Source organism: Somniosus microcephalus, chromosome 2 (assembly GCF_052327205.1).
Source record: "Somniosus microcephalus isolate GS21.2 chromosome 2, FLI_Smic_1.0, whole genome shotgun sequence".
Classification (NCBI taxonomy): domain Eukaryota; kingdom Metazoa; phylum Chordata; class Chondrichthyes; order Squaliformes; family Somniosidae; genus Somniosus; species Somniosus microcephalus.
This window is the reverse complement of record NC_140988.1, coordinates 282,808,572-282,830,108: the sequence shown is the minus strand read 5'-3', so window position 1 is coordinate 282,830,108 and position 21,537 is coordinate 282,808,572. Positions and strand designations below refer to the sequence as shown.

The window sequence follows — 21,537 nt, the reverse complement described above, 5'->3', positions numbered from 1 at the left end:
CCGAGGAGATCAGGCGAGTGGCACAATTGCACCGCCCAATGTCTGCCCAGGGTGAAAAATCGATTCCATGGTGTCATCTAAGCTCCTGAGTTAGCCACAGTCCTCTAACTCGGCCACCAGTGCTACAAATCTCTTGGGTTGTCCTAATTATTGCAACTCTGATTTTTTGGCAGTTATCCCATTGTGAAGGCAAGGAGGGTACACTAAAATCCATCAAAGAGTGAGCACCATGCAAATAATTACCCGAGCCAAATGGAATGCCTGAATGTATTTTTACTGTATGAAAATAGCTCAGTGATATTTCACTGTGCTCAGAAAAATGAAGTTAACATAATTTCAGTAATGTCAGTATATTTACGGTAGTGTCAGTTTGGCTCAATTGGTAGCACACTCACCTCTATGATTCAGAAGTGGCTTGCTAGGCCATTTCAGAGGGCAGTTAAGAGTCAATGTTGAGGACTCCCAGGGCCACTCCCTCCTGACTGTATACCACTGTGCCACCACATCGGGTGGGTCTGTCCTGCTGGTGAGACAGGACATACCCAGGAATGGTGATGGAGGAGTCTGGGACATTGGCTGAAAGGGATGATTCTGTGAGTATGACTATGTCAGGCTGTCACAGATGCATCTGTCCTTGACAGTATTGGTAGGAGTGACCACCGCACAGTCCTTGTGGAGACAAAGTCCCGTCTTCACACTGAGGACACCCTCCATCGTGTTGTATGGCACTACCACCGTGCTAAATGGGATAGATTCAGAACAGACCTAGCAGCTCAAAACTGGGCATCCATGAGGCGCTGTGGGCCATCAGCAACAGCAGAATTGTATTCCACCACAATCTGTAACCTGATGGCCCGGCATATCCCTCACTCTCCCATTACCATCAAGCCAGGGGACCAACCCTGGTTCAATGAGGAGTGTAGAAGAGCATGTCAGGAGCAACACCAGGCATTCCTAAAAATGAGGTGCCAACCTGGGGAAGCTACAACACAGGACTACATGCACGCTAAACAACGGAAGCAGCATGCTATAGACAGAGCTAAGCGATCCCACAATCAACGGATCACATCAAACTCTGCAGTCCTGCCACATCCAGTCGTGAATGGTGGTGGACAATTAAACAACTGACTGGAGGAGGCGGTTCCATGAACATCCCCATCCTCAATGATGGCGGAGCACAGCACGTGAGGTCAAAAGACAAGGCTGAAGCATTTGCAACCATCTTCAGCCAGAAGTGCCGAGTAGATGATCCATATCGGCCTCCTCCTGAGGTCCCCACCATCACAGAAGCCAGTCTTCAGCCAATTTGATTCACTCGATGTGATATCAAGAAACGGCTGAGCGCACTGGATACAGCAAAGGATATGGGCCCCGACAACATCCCGGCTGCAGTGTTGAAGACGTGCTCCAGAACTAGCTGCACCTCTAGCCAAGCTGTTCCAGTACAGCTACAACACTGGCATCTACCCAACAATGTGGAAAATTGCCCAGGTATGTCCTGTCTACAAAAAAACAGGACAAATCCAATCTGGCCAATTACCGCCCCATCAGCCTACTCTCTAACATCAGCAAAGTGATAGAAGAGGATGTCGACAGTGCTATCAAGCAACACTTACTCACCAATAACCTGCTCACCAATGCTCAGTTTGGGTTCCACCAGGACCACTCGGCTCTAGACCTCATTACAGCCTTGGTCCAAACATGGACAAACGAGCTGAATTCCTTGGTGAGGTGAGAGTGACTGCCCTTGACATCAAGGCAGCATTTGACCGCGTGTGGCATCAAGGAGCCCTAGTAAAATTGAAGTCCGTGGGAATCGGGGGGGAAACCCCTCCACTGGCTGGAGTCATACCTAGGACAAAGGAAGATGGTTGTGGTGGTTGAAGGCCAATCATCTCAGCCCCAGGACATCACTGCAGGAGTTCCTCAGGGCAGTGTCCTAGGCCCAACCATTTTCAGCTGCTTCATCAATGACCTCCGCTCCAACATAAGGTCAGAAATGGGGATGATTGCTGATGACTGCACAGTGTTCAGTGCCATTCACAACTCCTCAGATAATGAAGCAGTCCACACCCGCATACAACAAGACCTGGATGACGTTCAGGTTTGGGCTGATAAGTGGCAGGTAACATTTGCGCCACAGAAGTGCCAGGCAATGACTATCTCCAACATGAGAAATTCTAACCATCTCCCCTTAACATTCAACGACATTACCATTGCCGACTCCCCCACCATCAATATCCTGGGGGTCACCATTGACCAGAAACGTAACTGGACCAGCCACATAAATACTGTGGCAACAAGAGCAGGTCAGAGGCTGGGTATTCAGCGGCGAGTGTCTCACCTCCTGACTCCCCAAAGCCTTCCCACCGTCTACAAGGCACAAGTCAGGAGTGTGATGGAATACTCCACTTGCCTGGATGAGTGCAGCTCCAACAACACTCAAGAAGCTCGATACCATCCAGAACAAAGCAGCCCGCTTGATTGGCATCCCATCCACCACCTTAAACATTCACTCCCTCTACCGTACCATGGCTGCAGTGTGTACCATCTGCAAGATGCACTGCAGCAACTCACCAAGGCTTCTTCGTCAGCAGCTCCCAAACCCGCGACCTCTTCCACCTAGAAGGACAAGGACAGCAGGCACTGGGAACACCACCACCTCCAAGTTCTCCTCCACATCACACATCGTCCTGACTTGCAAATGTATCGTCGTTCCTTCATCGTCGCTGAGTCAAAATCCTGGCAATCCCTCCCTAACAGCACTGTGGGAGTACCTTCACCACACGGTCTGCGTGGTTCAAGAAGACGGCTCAGCACCTTCTCAAGGGAAATTAGGGATGGGCAATAAATGCTGGCCTTTCCAGCGACACGCACATCCCGTGAATGAATGAAAAAAAATTAGGGAGCTCTGCATTACTTCTGTTAGCCAAACTAATGTCTGCCCAAACATACTTTATTAAACATTTGGAAATTCAATGCAAATACATTGATTAATAAAAACAGACCAAGGCTTCTGTAAGTGTAAACCCAAGTCATAGGTGTAGTGTCCGAGTATATAAATAATACACGGACTGCAGGAGAACAATAATAACAGGTATTTACTGAACAGAGGGTACTCTTTTTGTTTGGACCCAAAAAAAACCCAATTGGACTGTAAATAAACAAAAGTTCAACTAAAACTTAACAAATCAAATTAAAATTTGGTTTTCCGGGTTGATAATGCACTCCAGTCCCCGCGGCGCCCACCGGTCGCGGAAATACTCAAGCGCGCCGGCGGACACCGCGTGCTCCATCTCCAGGGCCACCCGGGCGCGAACATGGTCGCGGAAGAGAGGCAGGCAATCCGGCTGGACGACCCCCTCGACCGCCCGCTGCCTGGACCAATTGATGGCTCTTTTAGCCAGGCCCAGGAGCAGGCCCACAAGGAGGTCCTCCAACCTGTCCGCTTAGATCAAGAGCGTGGGACTGAAGTGCAACCAAAAATTGAGGAGCAGCCCCTTCAAGTAGTGAAAGAGGGGCTGCAACCTCTCACACTCCATATAAACGTGAAACACGGACTCATCCAGGCCGCAAAAAACGCAGGCGGCCTGGGAGTCCGTGAACCTACTCAAAACCTTGTTGCACGGGACCGCTCCGTGCAACACCCTCCAGGCCAAGTCCCCGATGGAACAAGGGAGGACTCCCGCGTAGAGAGCCCTCCATTGGGGACCTCCGCCACCGCCAGTCGGCAAGACGCCACGCCAAGGCGTGTCCGGACGGTAGACGAAGATGGCAAAGTGGAGAGCGTGCAGGAACAGCCCGTACAGGAAACCCCTCCGCGCGGAATGAAAAGGCACGGAGGGTATTTCCTCGAGACGGCTCAAATTGTGAGGCGCCGGTTCCCGAGGGGAGTTTTGGGGCCGGGCGCCGATGAGGAATTCCGTCCGAACGGGGGTAAGCTCGGACGGGATCGCCCCACGTGCTTGAGCCGCCTCGATACACCTAGTGGAGTCGGGGCCCAGTGCCGCTTTCACCGATTCGATGGCTTCGACCGCGAGCCGGACTTTGGCCCAGGACAGGCGCCGCGCCAGCTCCTCCGGCGCCATCCAACCCGCTCCTCCGCCATCGAGCAGGTCCCCGACTCTGGTCACCTTGCCAGGCACAGCCCTGCCCTCCGCCAGCCGCCTAAACCCGCGTTCGTGGAGGTGCGGATTCCTGAGCAGCGGCTCCCGAAGGAGAGCCGCCGCTCCTGACGGGGGAGAGCTCCGCCTGGAAGTGATGTAGTTCCAAACCCATAGCAGTTCCTGGTAGAAGACAGGCAGCTCCCGCAGGCCGGCACGCCTGCCGCCCACTTTCGCGAACAGGAGCTGCGTGTCGTAATTGAGGCCGTGCAGCTGGCGGAAGAAAAACGTCGCCAGTGCACACCATCTCGGAGGATTCTCGACGTACAGGTATCTCTGCAGCGTCTGAAGACGGAAAGTCGCAGCCTGGGTGCGAAGGCACACCAGCGCCTTACCGCCCTCCCTAAGCAGGAGACACAGAACCGCGGCAGAGTCCCAGTGCTTCCTTTTGTCCCAGAAGAAGTTGATGAGCTTCTTCTGCATCTTGGCGACAAACGCAGGGGGAGGGATCAAAGTGACCAACCGGTACCACAACATGGCGGCCACCAGCTGGTTTATGACCAGTGCTCGACCCCTGTGGGACAACACTCGGAGCAGTCCTGTCCAGCGTCCTAGGCGAGCGGTGACTTTGGCCTCCAGCTCTTGCCAGTTCGCCGGCCAGGCGTCCTCGGCAGGGCTGAGGTAGACTCCCAAATAGAGGAGGTGCGTGGTGCTCCAGGCGAAAGGCCTGAACTCCTCCGGCAGGGAGTCCACCTGCCACTGACCCACCAGGAGTCCGGAACATTTCTCCCAGTTGATCTTGGCGGAGGATGCGTCCGAGTAAATCTGCTGGCATTCCCGCATCCTCCGCAAGTCAGCGGGATCCGTGACCGTGAGGAGCATGTCATCGGCGTAAGCCGAGAGGACCACCTCCACGCCCGGCCCTTGCAGAGCCAGTCCCGTCAACCTCTTCCGCAAGAGGCGCAGGAAAGGCTCCACGCAAATGGCGTATAACTGACCGGACATGGGGCATCCCTGACGCACCCCCCTCCCGAAGCGAAGGGGCGCCGTCAAGGACCCGTTAACTTTAATCAGACACTCTGCGGCGGCGTACAGAAGTCGGATCCGGGCGACGAAATGCGTCCCAAACCCGAATGCGTGCAGAGTCCCGAAGAGATACTCGTGATCCTGTCGAACGCCTTCTCCTGATCCAGGGAATGGAAGGCGACCGACAGACCAGCCCTCTGGGAATGGTGGACCAGGTCCCGGACCAGATGGATGTTATCGTGGATGGTCCGGCCCGGGACCGTGTAGGACTGGTCGGGGTGGATCATGTGGGCCAGCACGGTGCCAAGGCGAGCAGACGTGGCCCTGGCAAAGATTTTATAGTCCGTGCTGAGGAGGGAGACCGGGCGCCAGTTCTTAACGAGGCGGAGATCGCCCTTCTTAGGCAGCAGGACAATGACCGCCCTGCGCCAAGCGAGGGGCATCTCCCCGGTCGCCAAACTTTCCCCCAGGACCCGCGCGTAGTCGCCCCCCAAGGCGTCCCAGAACGCCCTGTGGAACTCCACGGTCAGCCCGTCCAGCCCCGGGGACTTTCCCCTAGAGAGCTGGCGGAGGGCGCCGGTCAGCTCCGCCAGGCTTAGCGGAGCGTCCAATTTTTCGGCGCCCTCCGGGCTGGCCTTCGGCAGGTCCTGCTACAAAACTCTGCGCGCATCCTCGCTGGACAGATCCGGAGAGAACAGAGCCCCGTAATAGGCGCGGGTCTCCGCGCTGATTCCCTCCGGATCCGAGACCAGTGATCCGTCGTCGGTCAGCAGCCCCAAGAGCTGCTTACAGACCCCCCGTCTTTTTTCCAGCGAGTAGAAGAAGGGGGAGCCGCGGTCCAGGTCCCGCAGGAGCTGGATCCGCGACCTCACGTACGCGCCTTGGGACCCGACGAGCTGCAGGTCCTTCAGCGCGCCCTTGTTCTCTTCGTACACCTTCCGCAGGGCTGGGTCCTCGACGACCTGACCGAGACGGGACTCCAGGTCGAGCACCTCCTTCTCCAACCGCCCGACCCAGGCCTCCCGCCTCTTGGTCGACCCCTTCGCGTACTCCTGACAGAAGAGACGGATGTGAGCCTTGCCCACGTCCCACCATAGCCTCAAGGAGGGGAAGCCCCCCCGCTTCCTTCTCCAGTCGGCCCAGAACCGACGAAACGAATCCCGGAACCGCGCGTCCTCCAGCAGCAGGTTGTTAAAATGCCAGTACGCGGACCCCCCGCGCGCGCGCAGCGGAGTGAGCTCCGCCCACACCAGGTGGTGGTCCATGCATGGCAAACGCAGGAGACGTACGCCCGGGAAATGTAGAGGCGGTTGATTCTGGACCTTCCTCCCCCAGACCTCGCGCTAGTGAAGGCGCTGGAGTTGGGGTGGAGATTTCGCCAGACGTCCACCAAGTCGAAGGACCCGACCAGGTCCCTCAACTTCTCCATCGCCGCCGGGATTCGCGGGGGACCCGAACGGTCCCTCGCCTCGAGGGTGCAGTTAAATTCCCCCTGAGGATGACGCACTCGCCCGTGTCGACGGAGCCCAAAAGAGCGGACACTTCTTCGAAGAAGCGCACTTGCTGCGCACCGGTCTGAGGGGCGTACACATTCACTAGATGGAGCGGCACGCCCCCCAGGCGAACAGTGACCTGGAGCAAGCGGCCTGGCACGTGCTCCTTGACCCCCAAGATCTCCGGCTGAAAATGCGGGGCCAGCAAGATAGCCACCCCGCTAGAATTGTTGGAGAAGTGACTCATGCTGACCCCTCCTTGCCACTCCAGGAGCCATGTGGCTTCGTCTCCCGAAACGGTGTGGGTTTCTTCCAGGAAACACACCGCATACTACCCGTCCCGAAGGACCGAGAAGTTGTTGAATCTGCGGCGCGCCTCCCTGTTGCCGTTGATGTTGAGGCTGGCTATGGTTATCTTCATGTCAGAAGCATAGTGCAACCTCTACCTACACCTAACAGGGGGAGGGAGCGCAGCAGCTGGTCAGCCGCCACTTCCTCCGCAGCCCAGTGAGAAACGTTCTGAGCCGACGCAGCTCGAGCGGGTCCACGCCCTCGTCCGCGCCCATGATTTTAACGGCGGCGCGGGCGGACACGATGAGCAGCGCCAGCTCCGACCACCTGTCGAGGGCCAGCCGGATCTTATTTTGCCGACCCCGGCACGTGGCCATAAAGTCCCGGAGTTCCCTTACGGGAATGAGGAGAGACTCGGCGAGGGGCACGAGGTCATCCAGCGCCTCGTGGACGGTGGAGTCCAAATCGTCCTCCGTGCCCATCACCGAGTCCCCATCCTCCTCCAGGGGGTCGTCACCAGCGGCCGACCCGTCCGCCGCGCAGTGCGCAGCGAACGGCACAGCCGCACCAGCCGGCCCCACCTCTGCCCGGATCCCACCCCAGGATCGGCGGCAGAGCATTCCTCCCTGGGCTCCTCTAGGGGCGCCGGGCCAGAAGACGGCGGCGGTTCAGAGTCCCCCCCCCCCGCCTCAGATGCCAGAACGACCGGAGAAACCGGGGAGAGAACAATTCCCAGCTCCTCCAGTACGTCCGGCACCAGAGACGCAGCCAGGGGGCCATCCTCCTCCCCGCCACCAGCCTCCGACCCAGCGGATGGGGTGTTTTCAATTAAAACCTCCACTGGGACGAGCAGCCCCTGGGAGATGTCCGGGCCGCATTGGGCGAGCTCATTTTCCTCCAGCTCGCCCGACCCAGACCCCAGGCCACCCGACCCGGCGAGGGGTAACGGCACCGATAAAATGTCAATAGCCGCGGGTTGTTCCGCGACCCCCCCACGGGCAGGGTCTCGTCCCCATCCCCGGGAGTCACGTGCCGGACAGACACATCTGCCTCAGCCTCCCGAGGGACAGGCGACCCCTGCCGATCGCTGGTGATGACGACAGCGGGGGGGGGGGGCGCAGTACCCGCGGCGGGCGACGACTCCCCCTGCTCGGAGGGACCTTCCTCCTCCTCTTCCAGGGGGTCGCGCCTTTTTAGCACGGAGGGAGCGAGGGAGACCTCCATGTCTGCAAAGGCCTCCTCCTCTGCTCCCTCCGGCGGAGCAGGTTTGTCGGGTTCCTCGGGCCCGAGCCTGGCCTCAGGTATTGGCGTTACCGCTGTGGCGGTTGCGGCCACAGGCTCGGGCACGAGGCCCCTCCCACTCATGTCTGCCCCGATTAACTCCGCGAGGAGCGCGGGTGTAAGGGGCACAAGGGGCAAGGGCTGGCCATCCACGGGGGGACCCGCCCTAAGGTGTTTATTTTTCCGCCACGCCTTCTTTCCAGCCGGACGCGCTCCTTCTCCCACGCCGGAGGCCTTGATGGCATCGGCCCCCGACGTCGACCGCGCATCAGATATTCCCGACGCGCGGGCAGATCCGGGGGGAGGAGCGGCGGCGGCGCCAGCCTCGGCCGCACGAGATGATCCGGCGGCCTTGGAAGCGGGGCAGTTTTTCCAGATGTGCCCCACCTCCTTGCAGGCGTGGCACCGCACACCGTCCGATGTCCAGAAGACGCGATAGGCTGTCCCCTCGTGGTGGACGATGAACGCCCCGTCGGTGTCCTCCCGCGCCAGCTGGATAAACAGCTGGCGCCGGAAGGAGAAAACGTGGCGAAGGCTGGCTTCCCGGAAGCCGAGCGGGATGGGCGTAATCCCCGACCTCACCTCCCCAAGTTGGCATAAATGGGGGAGGAGGAGCTCACCAGGAACATAGGGCGGGACATTCGAGATGACGATCCTCTGCGCGGTGGCCTCGAGAGGATCCACCTGCAGGAAGGTCCCGCCCACAGTGAGCCCCTTGGCAACGGCCAGGGACACCGCCCGCTCCGACCCCAGGAAGAACACAGCCTTCCAGTACATTTTTGAGGCCGCGACGATGGCTGAGGGGCCGACAACCCCAGCCATGGCTTTAACGCAGGCCTCAATGGTCATAGTCGGGTGAGTGTAGCTCTTCACCTCAAGCTTTTTTGTCATAAGTTTAAAAGGTGACGGGGCAGCAGAAGCAGGGGGAGCAGCTGTGGCTGTGGCTGCCACGCCCGCATAAGTCCTGGCTGGCCCCGCCACCGGCGAAGATGCAGTCGCCATTATGGGGTGTTTTTATAAGGGCTACGCTCACCCCAAGTCACAGGCCTGAAGGTGTTAATGGCCTCAGGTATTTTTTGGTCCTCTTGAGCAGAGGGAGCTGTTTAAAATGAAGACACACCTCTCCCCTTATTGATTGAAATAGGGAGAGGGGCCTTCTCCCCTCTGCTCAATTGGCAATTAATAAAAAGAGATGAAATTGAGGTGCCTCAGAGAAATAGGCAGAGAGAGACAAAGAGAGATAGAGAGGGGGGGTGGGAAGGAGGGAGGCCGCAAGGGCAGGGTTGCCACTCAGGATGGTGGGTGGGTGGGTGTTGGCAGGGGTGCACTCTCCGATGGGAATTTAAAGTCTTTGAAGGTGGTCTTCTGGCAGGGGGAGAAGATGTCTTCACCTGGGAAAGCTGGAGATGCCCCAGGCTCAGTCCCACACCAGGTCTTAACGATGTAATTGGACTTCACCTAGGCAGCTCCAGCTGCCCCAGGTCAGGCAATTGAAGGGGTGCTTATTAGTGGTGTGTGTGGCCTAGTTTTTAACAAGAGCCACACACACACACACCCCTTGATGATTCGGCCTTGTTTCTTCTTTTCTCCCCCCAGCTAAAATACAAAGTCTTTGGGAGAGTGCACCAAATAACACCCACCTGAAAGATGATGTTGTTCTTCCCTCCTTCCAAACAGTTGGTGGTTGTTGGTTGTTTCTCTCCCCTCTCTCCCTCTCCTGAAGTGGTGGCCAATTTGGGGAGGCAGTAATGGAAAGGCCTCTCCCCTGGTTGGTGTTGTTGCTGGTCTCCCTTCTCCTTCTCCTCCTCTGTCCTCTCTCTCCAGGCACCTCAGTTGCTGTGATGATGCTGGAGGTGGAGGTGGTGGTGGTCTATCGATATCCTCCTCTTCCTGGTCAGGAGACCACCACTTTCCACTCTCCTGGTTTGGCTGCTCCTTCTCCTCCTGCTGACTGAGGCAGCTGCACAGCCAGAAATCTTAAGACACGTACAGAAGCCTGCTATGGTTTTATATACAGGGGTGGTCACTGCCGGTACTGCAGTATAGAATCAGTTCTTCTCTTAAAGGTACATACACAACAATTGGCACATCTCAACCATATCGGGAGTCTCTTCAGGTTGCAGCTAATGGGAAGAAATGAAATTGATAACGGTACAAAATGGCGGGGTTTTCAAAACCCATGGGGGGAAACATTGGATTGCTGGGCGCTAACAGATCGCAAAGCACCTCGCGCCCGAACGCAGCACCGCTAACACCACCCGCGAAATTCAGTTAGCGGTAGTCGGTAGCGCCCCATGGCGCTGTGCCTCCGGTGATGACGTCTTCGCCATGCGCAGTGCCCCGCTCGCGCCCGGCCGCAAACTTCGGTCGCACCCCCTCACCTACTGCCGGACGATATGTCCGACAGGATCAGTGTGGTGTGTCAGCGGTGGCAGGCGGCGCTAATTAAAGGGCAGGTGCTGGGCAGCCCTTTCTTTTGGGCCGCCTGCCAGCACCTGCCCCCTTTCACCTCCTCAGGCGGGGTGCCGGCTGTGATCGGTCAGCCCGGCACTCCTCTTGAGTGCCGGGCTCTTTTGCCGGCACCCCGCTCCCCGGTGGTCCAACAGGGCCCCGGTGGGCGCTGTGCTGGGCCCCTCCCCTGAGGCCTGTAATACTGTGGTGCTACGTGCCGACAAGCGTGGCGTTTTTGCACGTAGCATTGCGATATTAAATGGTAGTGCCCCAGGAGGGAGGGGGAGCGCTTCCAGTAGCCTCCTGCTTGGGGCACTACCACTCAAATTACAGTGCAGGAGCGCTAACTGTTTTGGGGTGCTAAAAGTAGCGCCCCGGCGAAGTTAGCACCTCAAAGGGGGCGCGACCGAAGGTCAGGCTAGACTTTTATCTAGCATTGTGACACTGGGTGAATTCATCTGCTGTAAAGTCGAGAGGAAATTTAGTACTTACAAGACTAAGGATGCAATTAAAGGGCCACTGCCAGTCTGGAATATTTAATTACATTTGTTTGCCTCTGTTCCCAGGTTTGGAATCCACCCTGTCGCAGGACGCATGCCCGGACAGCTGAATGTACTGCTCGCTGAAGCTGGAGTTCCATATGATATTGTACTAGAAATGGATGAAATCAATGCAGACTTTCCAGGTAGGAGTTTAAGAAAAGGTGCTCCTTTGGAGGAGAAAAGCTTGCATCTTTTGTTAACCAACGTGTTGTGTCTTTATGTTTGGAGTTTGTCAACAGGGTTAAACGTCATTCAAGTCTTTTCTTTAATGAGAAATCTAAGCGAGGCGGGGGAGAGAGATACGGGAGTGAGGGTGGGGTGGAAGATGGCGGTGGGGGGAAAGAGGGGGATGGACTGGGAAGGTAGAAAGGGGAAGGAGAATGAAAAGAGAGAGGGGGAAGGAGGGAAGGAGAGGAGGAAAAGAGGAGAAGGTGGGAGAGGAAAAGGAGAGAGGGGAGGGAGGGGGTGAAAGAGAGATGGGAGGGAGGGAGGGGAAGAGAGAGAGGAGACAGTGAGTTGAAATCAATAGTTGGGAAAAATGTAACCTAAATGAGGAAATAGTAAAGCATAATATTCGACATAAATTTACAGGTACTTGACAGATCTACTAGAGTGTATAAGCTTAGTTGGTAAGGGAATCTCAGTATATTGAATATACTTAGGGGGAGAAATTTCCACCGCTCTTCCACCAGCTGGTGGCGGGTCCCGCGGCGTCTTACATTTTCGTGGGCCTGGTAGCACTGCTGTCAAGTTGTATTGTCCTGCAAAGAAAAATGGCTGAGCGGTGCAATGAGTTCAGCGCTGGGTCCTAAGGACACCAGGTAAACCCATCGTTCAGCAGACTCACAGTGGTAAGTTTGCATTTAAGCTTTTGGACTGTTTTTAAAAAATGTTATTGAAGTAGTAGCTGGCTGCAATAGATATTAAAAGTTTTTTAAGTGTGTAAGGAGTGCTGCTGGATGCTTGCAAGGCCTCGGATGGTAAAGGAAGGCCTCTGAGAAGACAGAAAATGCTGCAAATATTCAGCAGGTCAGGCAACATCCGTGGAGAGAGAAACAGAGCTCACATCTCAGGTGAAGATGCCTGACCTGCTGAGTATTTCCAGCATTTTATGCTGTCATTTCAGATTTACAGCATCTGCTCGCAGAGGGAAGAGGAAGACGCAGAAGAGGAAGAAACAGAAGAGGAGGAAGCAGCAGAAGAGGAAGGAGAAGGAAGGACGCAACCCAGACAGCCCCTTTCTGGCCGGGATATCTGGGATGGAATCATCTGCCTGTGTTACCAGTGACCACAACCCCAATTCCCCTTTCAACATTTGTCCCACACCTTCTCTTCCCTCTGTTACTGACCATCACAGTGTCCTCTTGGCCACAATGCTAAAATAAAAGCCACCACAAAGCAAACTTTCAAATCCAACTATATACAGGTCAACTATCCCTTATCCGCACTTCCGAAATTCGAAAAGCTCTGAAAACCGAAAGTTTTTTCGTGGAGCGTCTCTCGGTATTTCCAGTGTAAAAGCTTGAGCAGCTTGCACGGGAGTTTGCAGATTACTGCGTGGCCATGTGCAACTTTGAGGAAACATTGCTGTTAACTATTTCTTTATAGTAATCTGGTTACCTAGCCAGGTTTGCATCCATCACTAATGGTGTCGTTGTAGGGTAAACCCGACGGCTGCCTATTGTCCATTTATAAGCATTATTATCCGTTCTGAAATCCGAAAAATTCCAAATTCCGAAAATCATCTGGTCCCAAGGGTTTCGGATAAGGGATAGTGCACCTGTACATCTATCCATCCAATATGACATCAAGGAATCAACTCATCACCCTTATGCATTCTCTTAGTGACTGGCTTGTGTCTGCCTTTGCCTATCCCACTGATGTCACACAGCAGTGGCTACAGCATGGCAGGTGGAAGGCTGCTGACTTTCACTGCAAATGGCCTTGCTGGTCGACCTTCAGGAGCTGGTGGCTGGGTGTGTGAAATCAAGTGGCAGTGTTACTTCTTTTTCACACTCCTCCCCCTCTTGGCTGGGCAGGCTGCATTTCCTGGGTGTGTGAAATGAGGAAGGCACAAGGATGGAGTTGTGGCGAGGGGAGAGTGGGAAAGCAAGAGGTGCATGTTATGAATCTTATGATCCATGAAGAAAGACTCATGAAATAACACTGGACGGCCAGCTGGTGGCGCCGTCCAAGGAGTATAAATACTCCGGCATGGGCCCAGCTTGCCCAGGACATTTTGTAAACAGGAACTAGTGAAAGATAACTAGACATCCATGTTTTGAAACAAGTTGATTAAAGCCTTGCTTTATACTTAATCCAAGTGCATAGTGAGTTTTATTACGTCAATTTAATCAACTTGATATCAACTCCACGCTTTGGGTGATTTCGGGAACAGCTAGCTACGACCTCAACTGCAGAAGGGAACTCCGGCGTAGAAATCAATCCATCATGGACAAACTACTCAGACCCGCCCGTCTTGACCTGGACCCAAATTCACCTACAACTGCTAAGGTATGGAAACACTGGTATCGTACCTTCAGCAACTTCCTCAGGGTGTGTGGTGAGAATGTTCCTGATAAATTAGAGATACTGGCCAATTATGTATCTCCTCATGTGTTTGACTATATCGAAGACTGTGTAGACTATGACTCCACTATCCTAATATTGCAGCGACTGTATGTTAAGGCCCCAAACGAAATTTTTGCTCGGCATCTATTGGCCACAACTCGACAACAACCCGGGGAATCACTTGACGAATTCCTTCAGAAGCTTCGCAGGCTCAGCAAGGATAGTAACCTTAAAGCTGTCACAGCTGAGCAGTACCAGAAGGAGCTAATTTGCAATTCCTTTATTAATGGAATTACGTTTCCCTTCATACGCCAGCGTCTGTTGGAGAATAAAACCCTCGAGTTACAGGCTGCCTATGACCAGGCGTGTTCCCTGGACTTAGCAAAGAGGAATGCGGATACCTATCTTTTACCTCATGCACGGGCTGCTGCTATCACTTTTAATGACTCCTTCGATAGGTCTCGGGCGGAAGCCCTCACCGATGATGACTCTAACTTAGCGGATGACAACCCTACCCTAGAAGCCTTCACTGATGATGACCCCGCCCTAGCGGCATCTTGGCAATCTGGAAGGAAGTGTTTCTTCTGTGGAGGTGCATTCCATTATAGGACATTCTGTCCTGCTCGTAATGCAACCTGCAATCATTGCAGCAAGAAAAGTCACTTTTCTAAGCTATGCCAGTCAAGAGCCGCTGCTAGTAAGAAAGGCCACTTTTCTAAGGTATACCGGTCGAGAGCTCCTGTTAGATTTGCAGCTACTATCTGTAAAACTGCTCCTCCCCCAAGAGCCACTACTAAGGTTACAGCTGCAATCTATAAAACTGCTCCTCCCCCAAGAACCACTACTAAGGTTACAGTTGTCAAGGGTAAAACTGCCCCGCCTCCCATCACAGCTGTTTTTCCCCAAAGTCTGTCCCATGCAGCCACAAAGGTTTCAGTAAATGGACACATTTTGAGTGCACTAATCGACTCATGCAGCTCTGACAGCTTCATTAATGAGCGGGCTGTCAGTAAGTTAAAACTATGTATTTACCCCTCGGACAGGGAAATTGCAATGGCTCTGACGACACTGACCACCAATTCTTCCGGCTTTTGTCTTGTCGACCTTATTTTCAATGGCCACACTTATTTCTCCACCCAGCTCAGGGTGCTCAAGAACCTATGCAGTGATGTGCTCCTGGGACAGGATTTCCAGAAACAACACAAAAGACTCACTTTCGAGTTTGCAGGGTCAAAGCCGGAGCTTACTATTTCCAAAGTACCGTTGTGTGCGCTTTCGGCGGCTTCGCTCGACGAGCCATCCTTGTTTGCCAATCTTTCCCCCCGATGTAAGCCCATAGTCACTAAATCACGACGTTTCAGCCAAGATGATCGATCCATTATCGAGGCAGAAATCTCTCGCCTTCTAACTGACGGTACCATTGAGCCATGTTCATCTTCCTGGTGGGCTCAAGTTGTCGTTGTTAAAAATCTTCTGAAGCAACAGAAGAAACGTCTTTGCATCGATTACTCGCAAACTATTAACCAGTATACCGACCTGGATGCCTACCCCCTACCACGCATCAATGACATGGTCAATAACCTTGTCAACTACAAGGTATTTTCAACTTTTGATTTAAAGAGCGCATATCATCAAGTACCGTTAAAGGACTCTGACAAAAAGTATACGGCCTTTGAGGCTAATGGTCGGCTTTACCAGTTTTGTCGCCTTCCATTTGGGGTCACCAATGGGGTGGCCGTCTTTCAACAGGCAATGGATAGCCTAGTCAAACAGGAGAACTTAACGGACACTTTTCCATATCTGGATAATATCACCATTGCTGGTCATGACCAGAAGGAGCATGATGCCAACCTCCAGAAATTTTTTGACATTCTCCGTCGTCGCAACTTATCCTTAAATGAGTCCAAATCTGTGAAATCAGTACCATCAGTCAACATCCTTGGATACTGGGTGGGCAACGGTGTCATCAAACCAGATCCGGAGCGACTTCGTCCGCTTCAGGAGCTCCCTCCCCCTATGAATCTCGGCTCTCTTCGTCAGGCACTCGGCATGTTCACCTACTATTATGCGAAATGGATACCCCACTTCTCTGACAAGATCCAGCCCCTGCTTCATGCAAAGTCATTTCCATTGGAGGCAACGGCTATTTCAGCTTTCAACCTCCTCAAGCGACAACTGGAAAAAGCCACGCTTCGTTCCATTGATGAAAATCTTCCTTTCGTGGTCGACTGCGATGCATCGGATGCGGCGATCTCTGCTACCTTGAATCAAGGTGGTCGACCTGTTGCATTTCTGTCCAGAACTTTGCAGGGTAGCGAGCTCCATTATCCTCCTGTCGAGAAGGAGGCTACGGCCATCATCGAAGCGGTACGTAAATGGAGTCATTTTCTCGCTCGTCGCCATTTCACACTTATAACCGATCAGCCCTCCGTGGCCTATATGCTTGATAACCGGAAACGCACTAAGATCAAGAATAACAAAATACAACTCTGGAGGATGGAATTGGCCGCCTTTGGATACACCATACATTATCGACCCAGCAAAGAGAATGTGGCCCCAGATACCCTCACGCGGGCATTCTGCTTTTCTATGTCAACTTCGACTCTGGCGGATCTTCATACTGACTTATGCCATCCTGGCGTTACCCGTATGTTGCACTTTGTGCGATCTAAAGATCTCCCATTTTCTACGGAAGATGTGAAAAGAACGTGCTCCTCCTGTAGAATTTGTGCGGAATTAAAACCGCAAATCTTCCATCTATCGGATGGCTCGCTCATACACGCTATGCAGCCTATGCAGTGACTCAGCATTGACTTTAAAGGGCCGTTGCCTTCCTCAACGCGAAACACCTACTTACTGACTATGGTGGACGAATATTCACACTTTCCCTTTGCTTTCCCCTGTCCCAATATGCTTACTTCCACAGTGATCAAATGCCTTGATCAAGTCTTTTCCCTTTGGGGTACGGCCAATTTCATCCACTCTGATCGGGGTCCCTCCTTCATGTCAAGCGAACTCAAAAGTTACCTCTCCTAACGGGGAATCGCCACAAGTAAAACAACACCGTACCATCCCATCGGTAACGGACAGGTTGAGAGATACAACGCTATCAATTGGAACGCTGTTCGTCTTGCGCTGAGGTCACGCAACCTACCAGACCAGCAGTGGGAAACTATGCTCCCTGACGTGTTGCATTCCATCAGGTCTCTCCTTTCTACGTCTACCAATGTCACACCTCACGAGCGATTCTTCAGCTTCCAGCGTCGCTCCACCCATGGGACGTCTCTACCGTCATGGTTGGCAGCTCCCGGCCCCGTGCTGCTCCGAAGATTCGTCCAATCATCTAAAAACAATCCTCTCGTCGACAAGGTAGAACTCACGGACATCAACCCCACGTACGCACACGTGCAGTATCCTGATGGCTGGGAGTCCACCGTTTCGCTCCGGGACCTGGCTCCCTGTCCGGCCGGTTCCACGGACCCAACCGATAGAGGAACCCACGGTGATGATGCTGACACTCTGCGCTCCCCCGAAGATGACGCCCTACCTGGGACATCGCAAGATCTGCCAGCTGCCCCACCGGATCCACTCGGGGAGCCGAGCGCTCCCTGTGGGATGGCCACTCGAGGCCAGGACGCCGGTCAATCCCCAGCTATCCAACAGGATGAAGCCAGTTCTGCACCTGTGGGGCCCCGCACCCGGAGTCACGATCTCCCCAGCCTCCCTCGGGTCGATCAGAGCAACACGGGCCCTGTCGATTCACCGGTACGGATCAAGCAGCCCAGGGACCAAGAAACGGTCCACGGAGACGTGCCTTCTAGCCATAAACAAAAATCTAAAAGACTGCGGCTATTCGTAGTCCGCCTAATCCGTTAAGAAGAAGTCGTCGGACTTCCAAATCTTTTAGGCAGGAAGAATGTTATAAATCTCATCATTCATCAAGAAACTACTCATGAAATAACGCTGGACAGCCAGCTGGTGGCGCCGTCCAAGGAGTATAAATACTCGGGCGTCGGCCCCAGCTTTCCAGGGACATTTTGTAAGACAAGGAACTAGTGAAGTACAACTAGACCTCCATGTTTTGAAACAAGTTGATTAAAGCCTTGCTTTATGCTCAATCCAAGTGCATAGTGAGTTTTATGATGTCACTCCCCATGGGATAGCCACCCGAAGCCAGGACGCCAGTCAATCCCCGGCTACCAAACAAAATGAAGCCAGCTCTGCGCCTGTGGGGACCCGCACCCGGAGTCACGATCTCCCCAGTCTCCCTCAGGTCGATCAAGTCGACACGGGCCCTGTCGACCTACCAGTATGGATCAAGCGACCCAGGGACCCAGACACGGTCCGGGGGGACGTGCCTTCCAGCCACAAGCGAAGAGCTAAAAGACTGCGGCTATTCGTGGTCCGGCTAATCCATTAAAAGGAAGTCATCAGACTTCCAAATCTTTAGGGCGGAAGAATGTTATGAATCTTATGATCCATGAAGAAAGACTATGAAATAACACTGGACGGCCAGCTGGTGGCGCCGTCCAAGGAGTATAAATACTCCGGCGTGGGCCCAGCTTGCCCAGGACATTTTGTAAACAGGAACTAGTGAAAGATAACTAGACCTCCATGTTTTGAAACAAGTTGATTAAAGCCTTGCTTTATACTCAAACCAAGTGCGTAGTGAGTTTTCTTACGTCAGTGCATGCCAGAAGGAGGATAACGTATGAGGATGCCAGTATCTTGTATCCTTTCTGCCCTGCCGCTGGCCAAGTGCTCAGTCATGCCCCTGCCAAGCATGGCCTGTACCGTCTCCTCCAAGCGGGTGAGGTGAAGCTAGGAATGGGAGATGTGCCTCGTGATTGGGGCAGTGTCATGGGATGGGAGTCATGCATTGAGCAGTGTGTGAGGTTAGTGGTGCAGTTGGTAGGAGATGGCTTTTGAAGATGCATTCACTGACCTTGACCACTGGTCTGAGGTCATGAAGCTTCTTTGGGCACTGGAACCAGGTGGTGGGGGTGACAGTGACGGCCTCGGTGATGTGGTCCCACATCATTCTTTCTGGAGGCCTCCTGGCCCCTGTGGGTAGAGGACCTCTCTTGCAGTGTTGCCTGTCTGCACAAAGCTGGAGTGCTGCATGCAAGAGCTTGGGTGCCCCTTCCCTGGCTTGCTGAGCCATTTGTGTTAGTGCTGAAGTACTTTTCCCATTTTTTCAGGTTCAGAAGTGAATTCAGCTTTAAATGCTGAAGACTCCCATTTGGGACTTCTTTTTAATGTTAATTTTTTTTGAAAGGCAATAAGGGCTGAAAACTGCCTTTTTTCACTTCATTTTAATTTTTATTAGTTCTGAACGCATTGCCCCTTTAATTCATAACCCTTTTAATTGCCCACAATTCATTGCGAACTCCACAGCCTCGCTCCCAGAGGCTGTAAGAAGCTGGAACGCCGCATCTGGACAGGAACTTTGGGTCTGATGCCTCCATAGAAACATAGAAGATAGGAGCAGGAGCAGGCCATTCGGCCCCTCGAGCCTGCTCCGCCATTCAATAAGATCATGGCTGATCATCCAAATTCAGTACCCTGTCCCTGCCTTCTCTCCATATCCCTTGATCCCTTTAGCCTTCAGAAATATATCCAACTCCTTCTTGAATATATTTAATGAATTGGCCTCCACTGCCTTCTTTGGCAGAGAATTCCACAGGTTCACCACTCTCTGGGTGAAGAAATTCCTCCTCATCTCTGTCCTAAATGGCTTACCCCTTATCTTTAGACTGTGACCCATGGTTCTGGACTCCCCCACCATCGGGAACATCCTTCCTGCATCTAGTCTGTCTAGTCCTGTTAGAATTTTATAAGTTTCAATGAGATACCCTCTCATTCTTCTAAACTCCAGCGAGTATAAGCCCAATCGACCCAATCTCTCCTCATACGTCATTCCTGCCATCCCAGGTATCAGTCTGGTGAATCTTTGCTGAACTCCTTCCATGGCAAGAACATCCTTCCTCAGATAAGGTGACCAAAACTGCACACAATACTCAAGGTGTGGTCTCACCAAGGCCCTATACAACTGCAGCAAGACATCCTTGTTCCTGTACTCAAACCCTCTCGCTATGAAGGCCAACATACCATTGCCTTCTTAACCGCCTGCTGCACCTGCATGCTTACTTTCAGCGACTGGTGCACAAGGACGCCCAGGTCTCGTTGCACTTCCCCTTCTCCCAATCTATTGCCATTCAGATAATAATCTGCCTTCCTGTTTTTGACACCAAAGTGGATAACCTCGCATTTACCCACGTTATATTGCATCTGCCATGCTTCTGCCCAATCACCCAACCTGTCCAAATCATACTGGAGTTTCTCGGCATCCTCCTCACAGCACACACGCCCACCCAGCTTTGTGTCGCCTGCAAACTTGGAGATATTACATCTAGTTCCCTCGTCCACATCATTAATATATGTTGTGAATAGCTGGGGTCCTAGCACCGATCCCTGCGGTACCCCACTAGTCAATGCCTGCCACTCGGAAAAAGAGCCGTTTATTCCAACTCTTTGCTTTCTGTCTGCCAACCAGTTCTCTATCCAAGTCAATACCTTGCCCCCAATCCCATGTGCCTTAATTTTACATGCTAATCTCTTATGCGGGACCTTATCGAAAGCCTTTTGAAAATCCAAATACACCACATCCACTGGTTCTCCCTTATCTATTTTACCAGTTACATCCTCAAAAAATTCCAGTAGATTAGTCAAGCACGATTTACCTTTTGTAAAGCCATGTTGACTTTGTCCGATCCGGTCACTTTTTTCCAAGTGCTCTGCTATTACATCCTTTATAATGGACTCTAGCATTTTCCCCACTACCGATGTCAGGCTTACCGGTCTGTAATTCCCCGTTTTCTCTCTACCACCCTTTTTGAACAGTGGGGTAACATTGGCTACCCGCCAATCCATGGGCACTGTTCCAAAGTCTATCGAATTTTGGAAGATGACCAACAATGCATCTACTATTTCTAGGGCCACTTCCTTAAGTACCCTAGGATGTAGATTATCAGGCCCTGGGGATTTATCGGCCCTCAATCCCATCAATTTCCCTAACACCATTTCCCTACAAATACTGATTTTTATCAGTTCCTCCCTTTCATTAGACCCTATGTTCCCTGACATCTTTGGGAGGTTATTTGTGTCCTCCTTTGTGAAGACAGAACAAAAGTACGTATTTAATTGGTCTGCCATTTCTTTGTTCCCCATTATAAATTCCCCTGATTCTGACTGCAAGGGACCTACGCTTGACTTCACCAATCTTTTTCTCTTCAGATATCTATAAAAGCTTTTACAGTCAGTTTTTATGTTCCCTGCAAGCTTACTCTCATACTCTATTTCCCCCCTCTTAATTAACCCCTTTGTCCTCCTTTGTTGGATCGTAAACTGCTCCCAATCCTCAGGTTTACTGCTTTTTCTGGCCAATTTATATGTCCTCTCCTTGGATCTTATGCTATCCCTAATTTTCCTTGTTAGCCACGGTTGAGTCACCTTTTTTGTTTTATTTTTATGCCAAACTGGGATGAACAAATTCTGTAGTTCATCCATGCGATCTTTGAATGTTTGCCATTGCCCATCCACCGTCAACCCTTTGAGTGACATTCCCCAATCAATCCTACCCAACTCGCACCTCATACCATCGTAGTCTCCTTTATTTAAATTCAGGACCCTAGTCTCTGAGTCAACTATTTCATTCTCCATCTTAATGAAGAATTCTATCATATTATGATCGCTCCGACCCAAGGGGCCTCGCACAAC

The 21,537-nt window shown here is 52.8% G+C and overlaps 1 protein-coding gene across 1 annotated transcript in view; it reads left to right on the top strand.

The window, feature by feature from the left end:
• The window catches only part of LOC147123425 (NAD(P) transhydrogenase, mitochondrial-like), a 285,712-nt gene that overhangs the window by 235,311 nt on the left and 28,864 nt on the right, over window positions 1-21,537 (top strand). Inside the window, exon 19 of the mRNA XM_085972697.1 lies at window positions 11,212-11,330. Coding sequence (XP_085828823.1) covers window positions 11,212-11,330 — 119 coding nt within the window. The remainder of the gene's footprint in view (window positions 1-11,211; window positions 11,331-21,537) is intronic.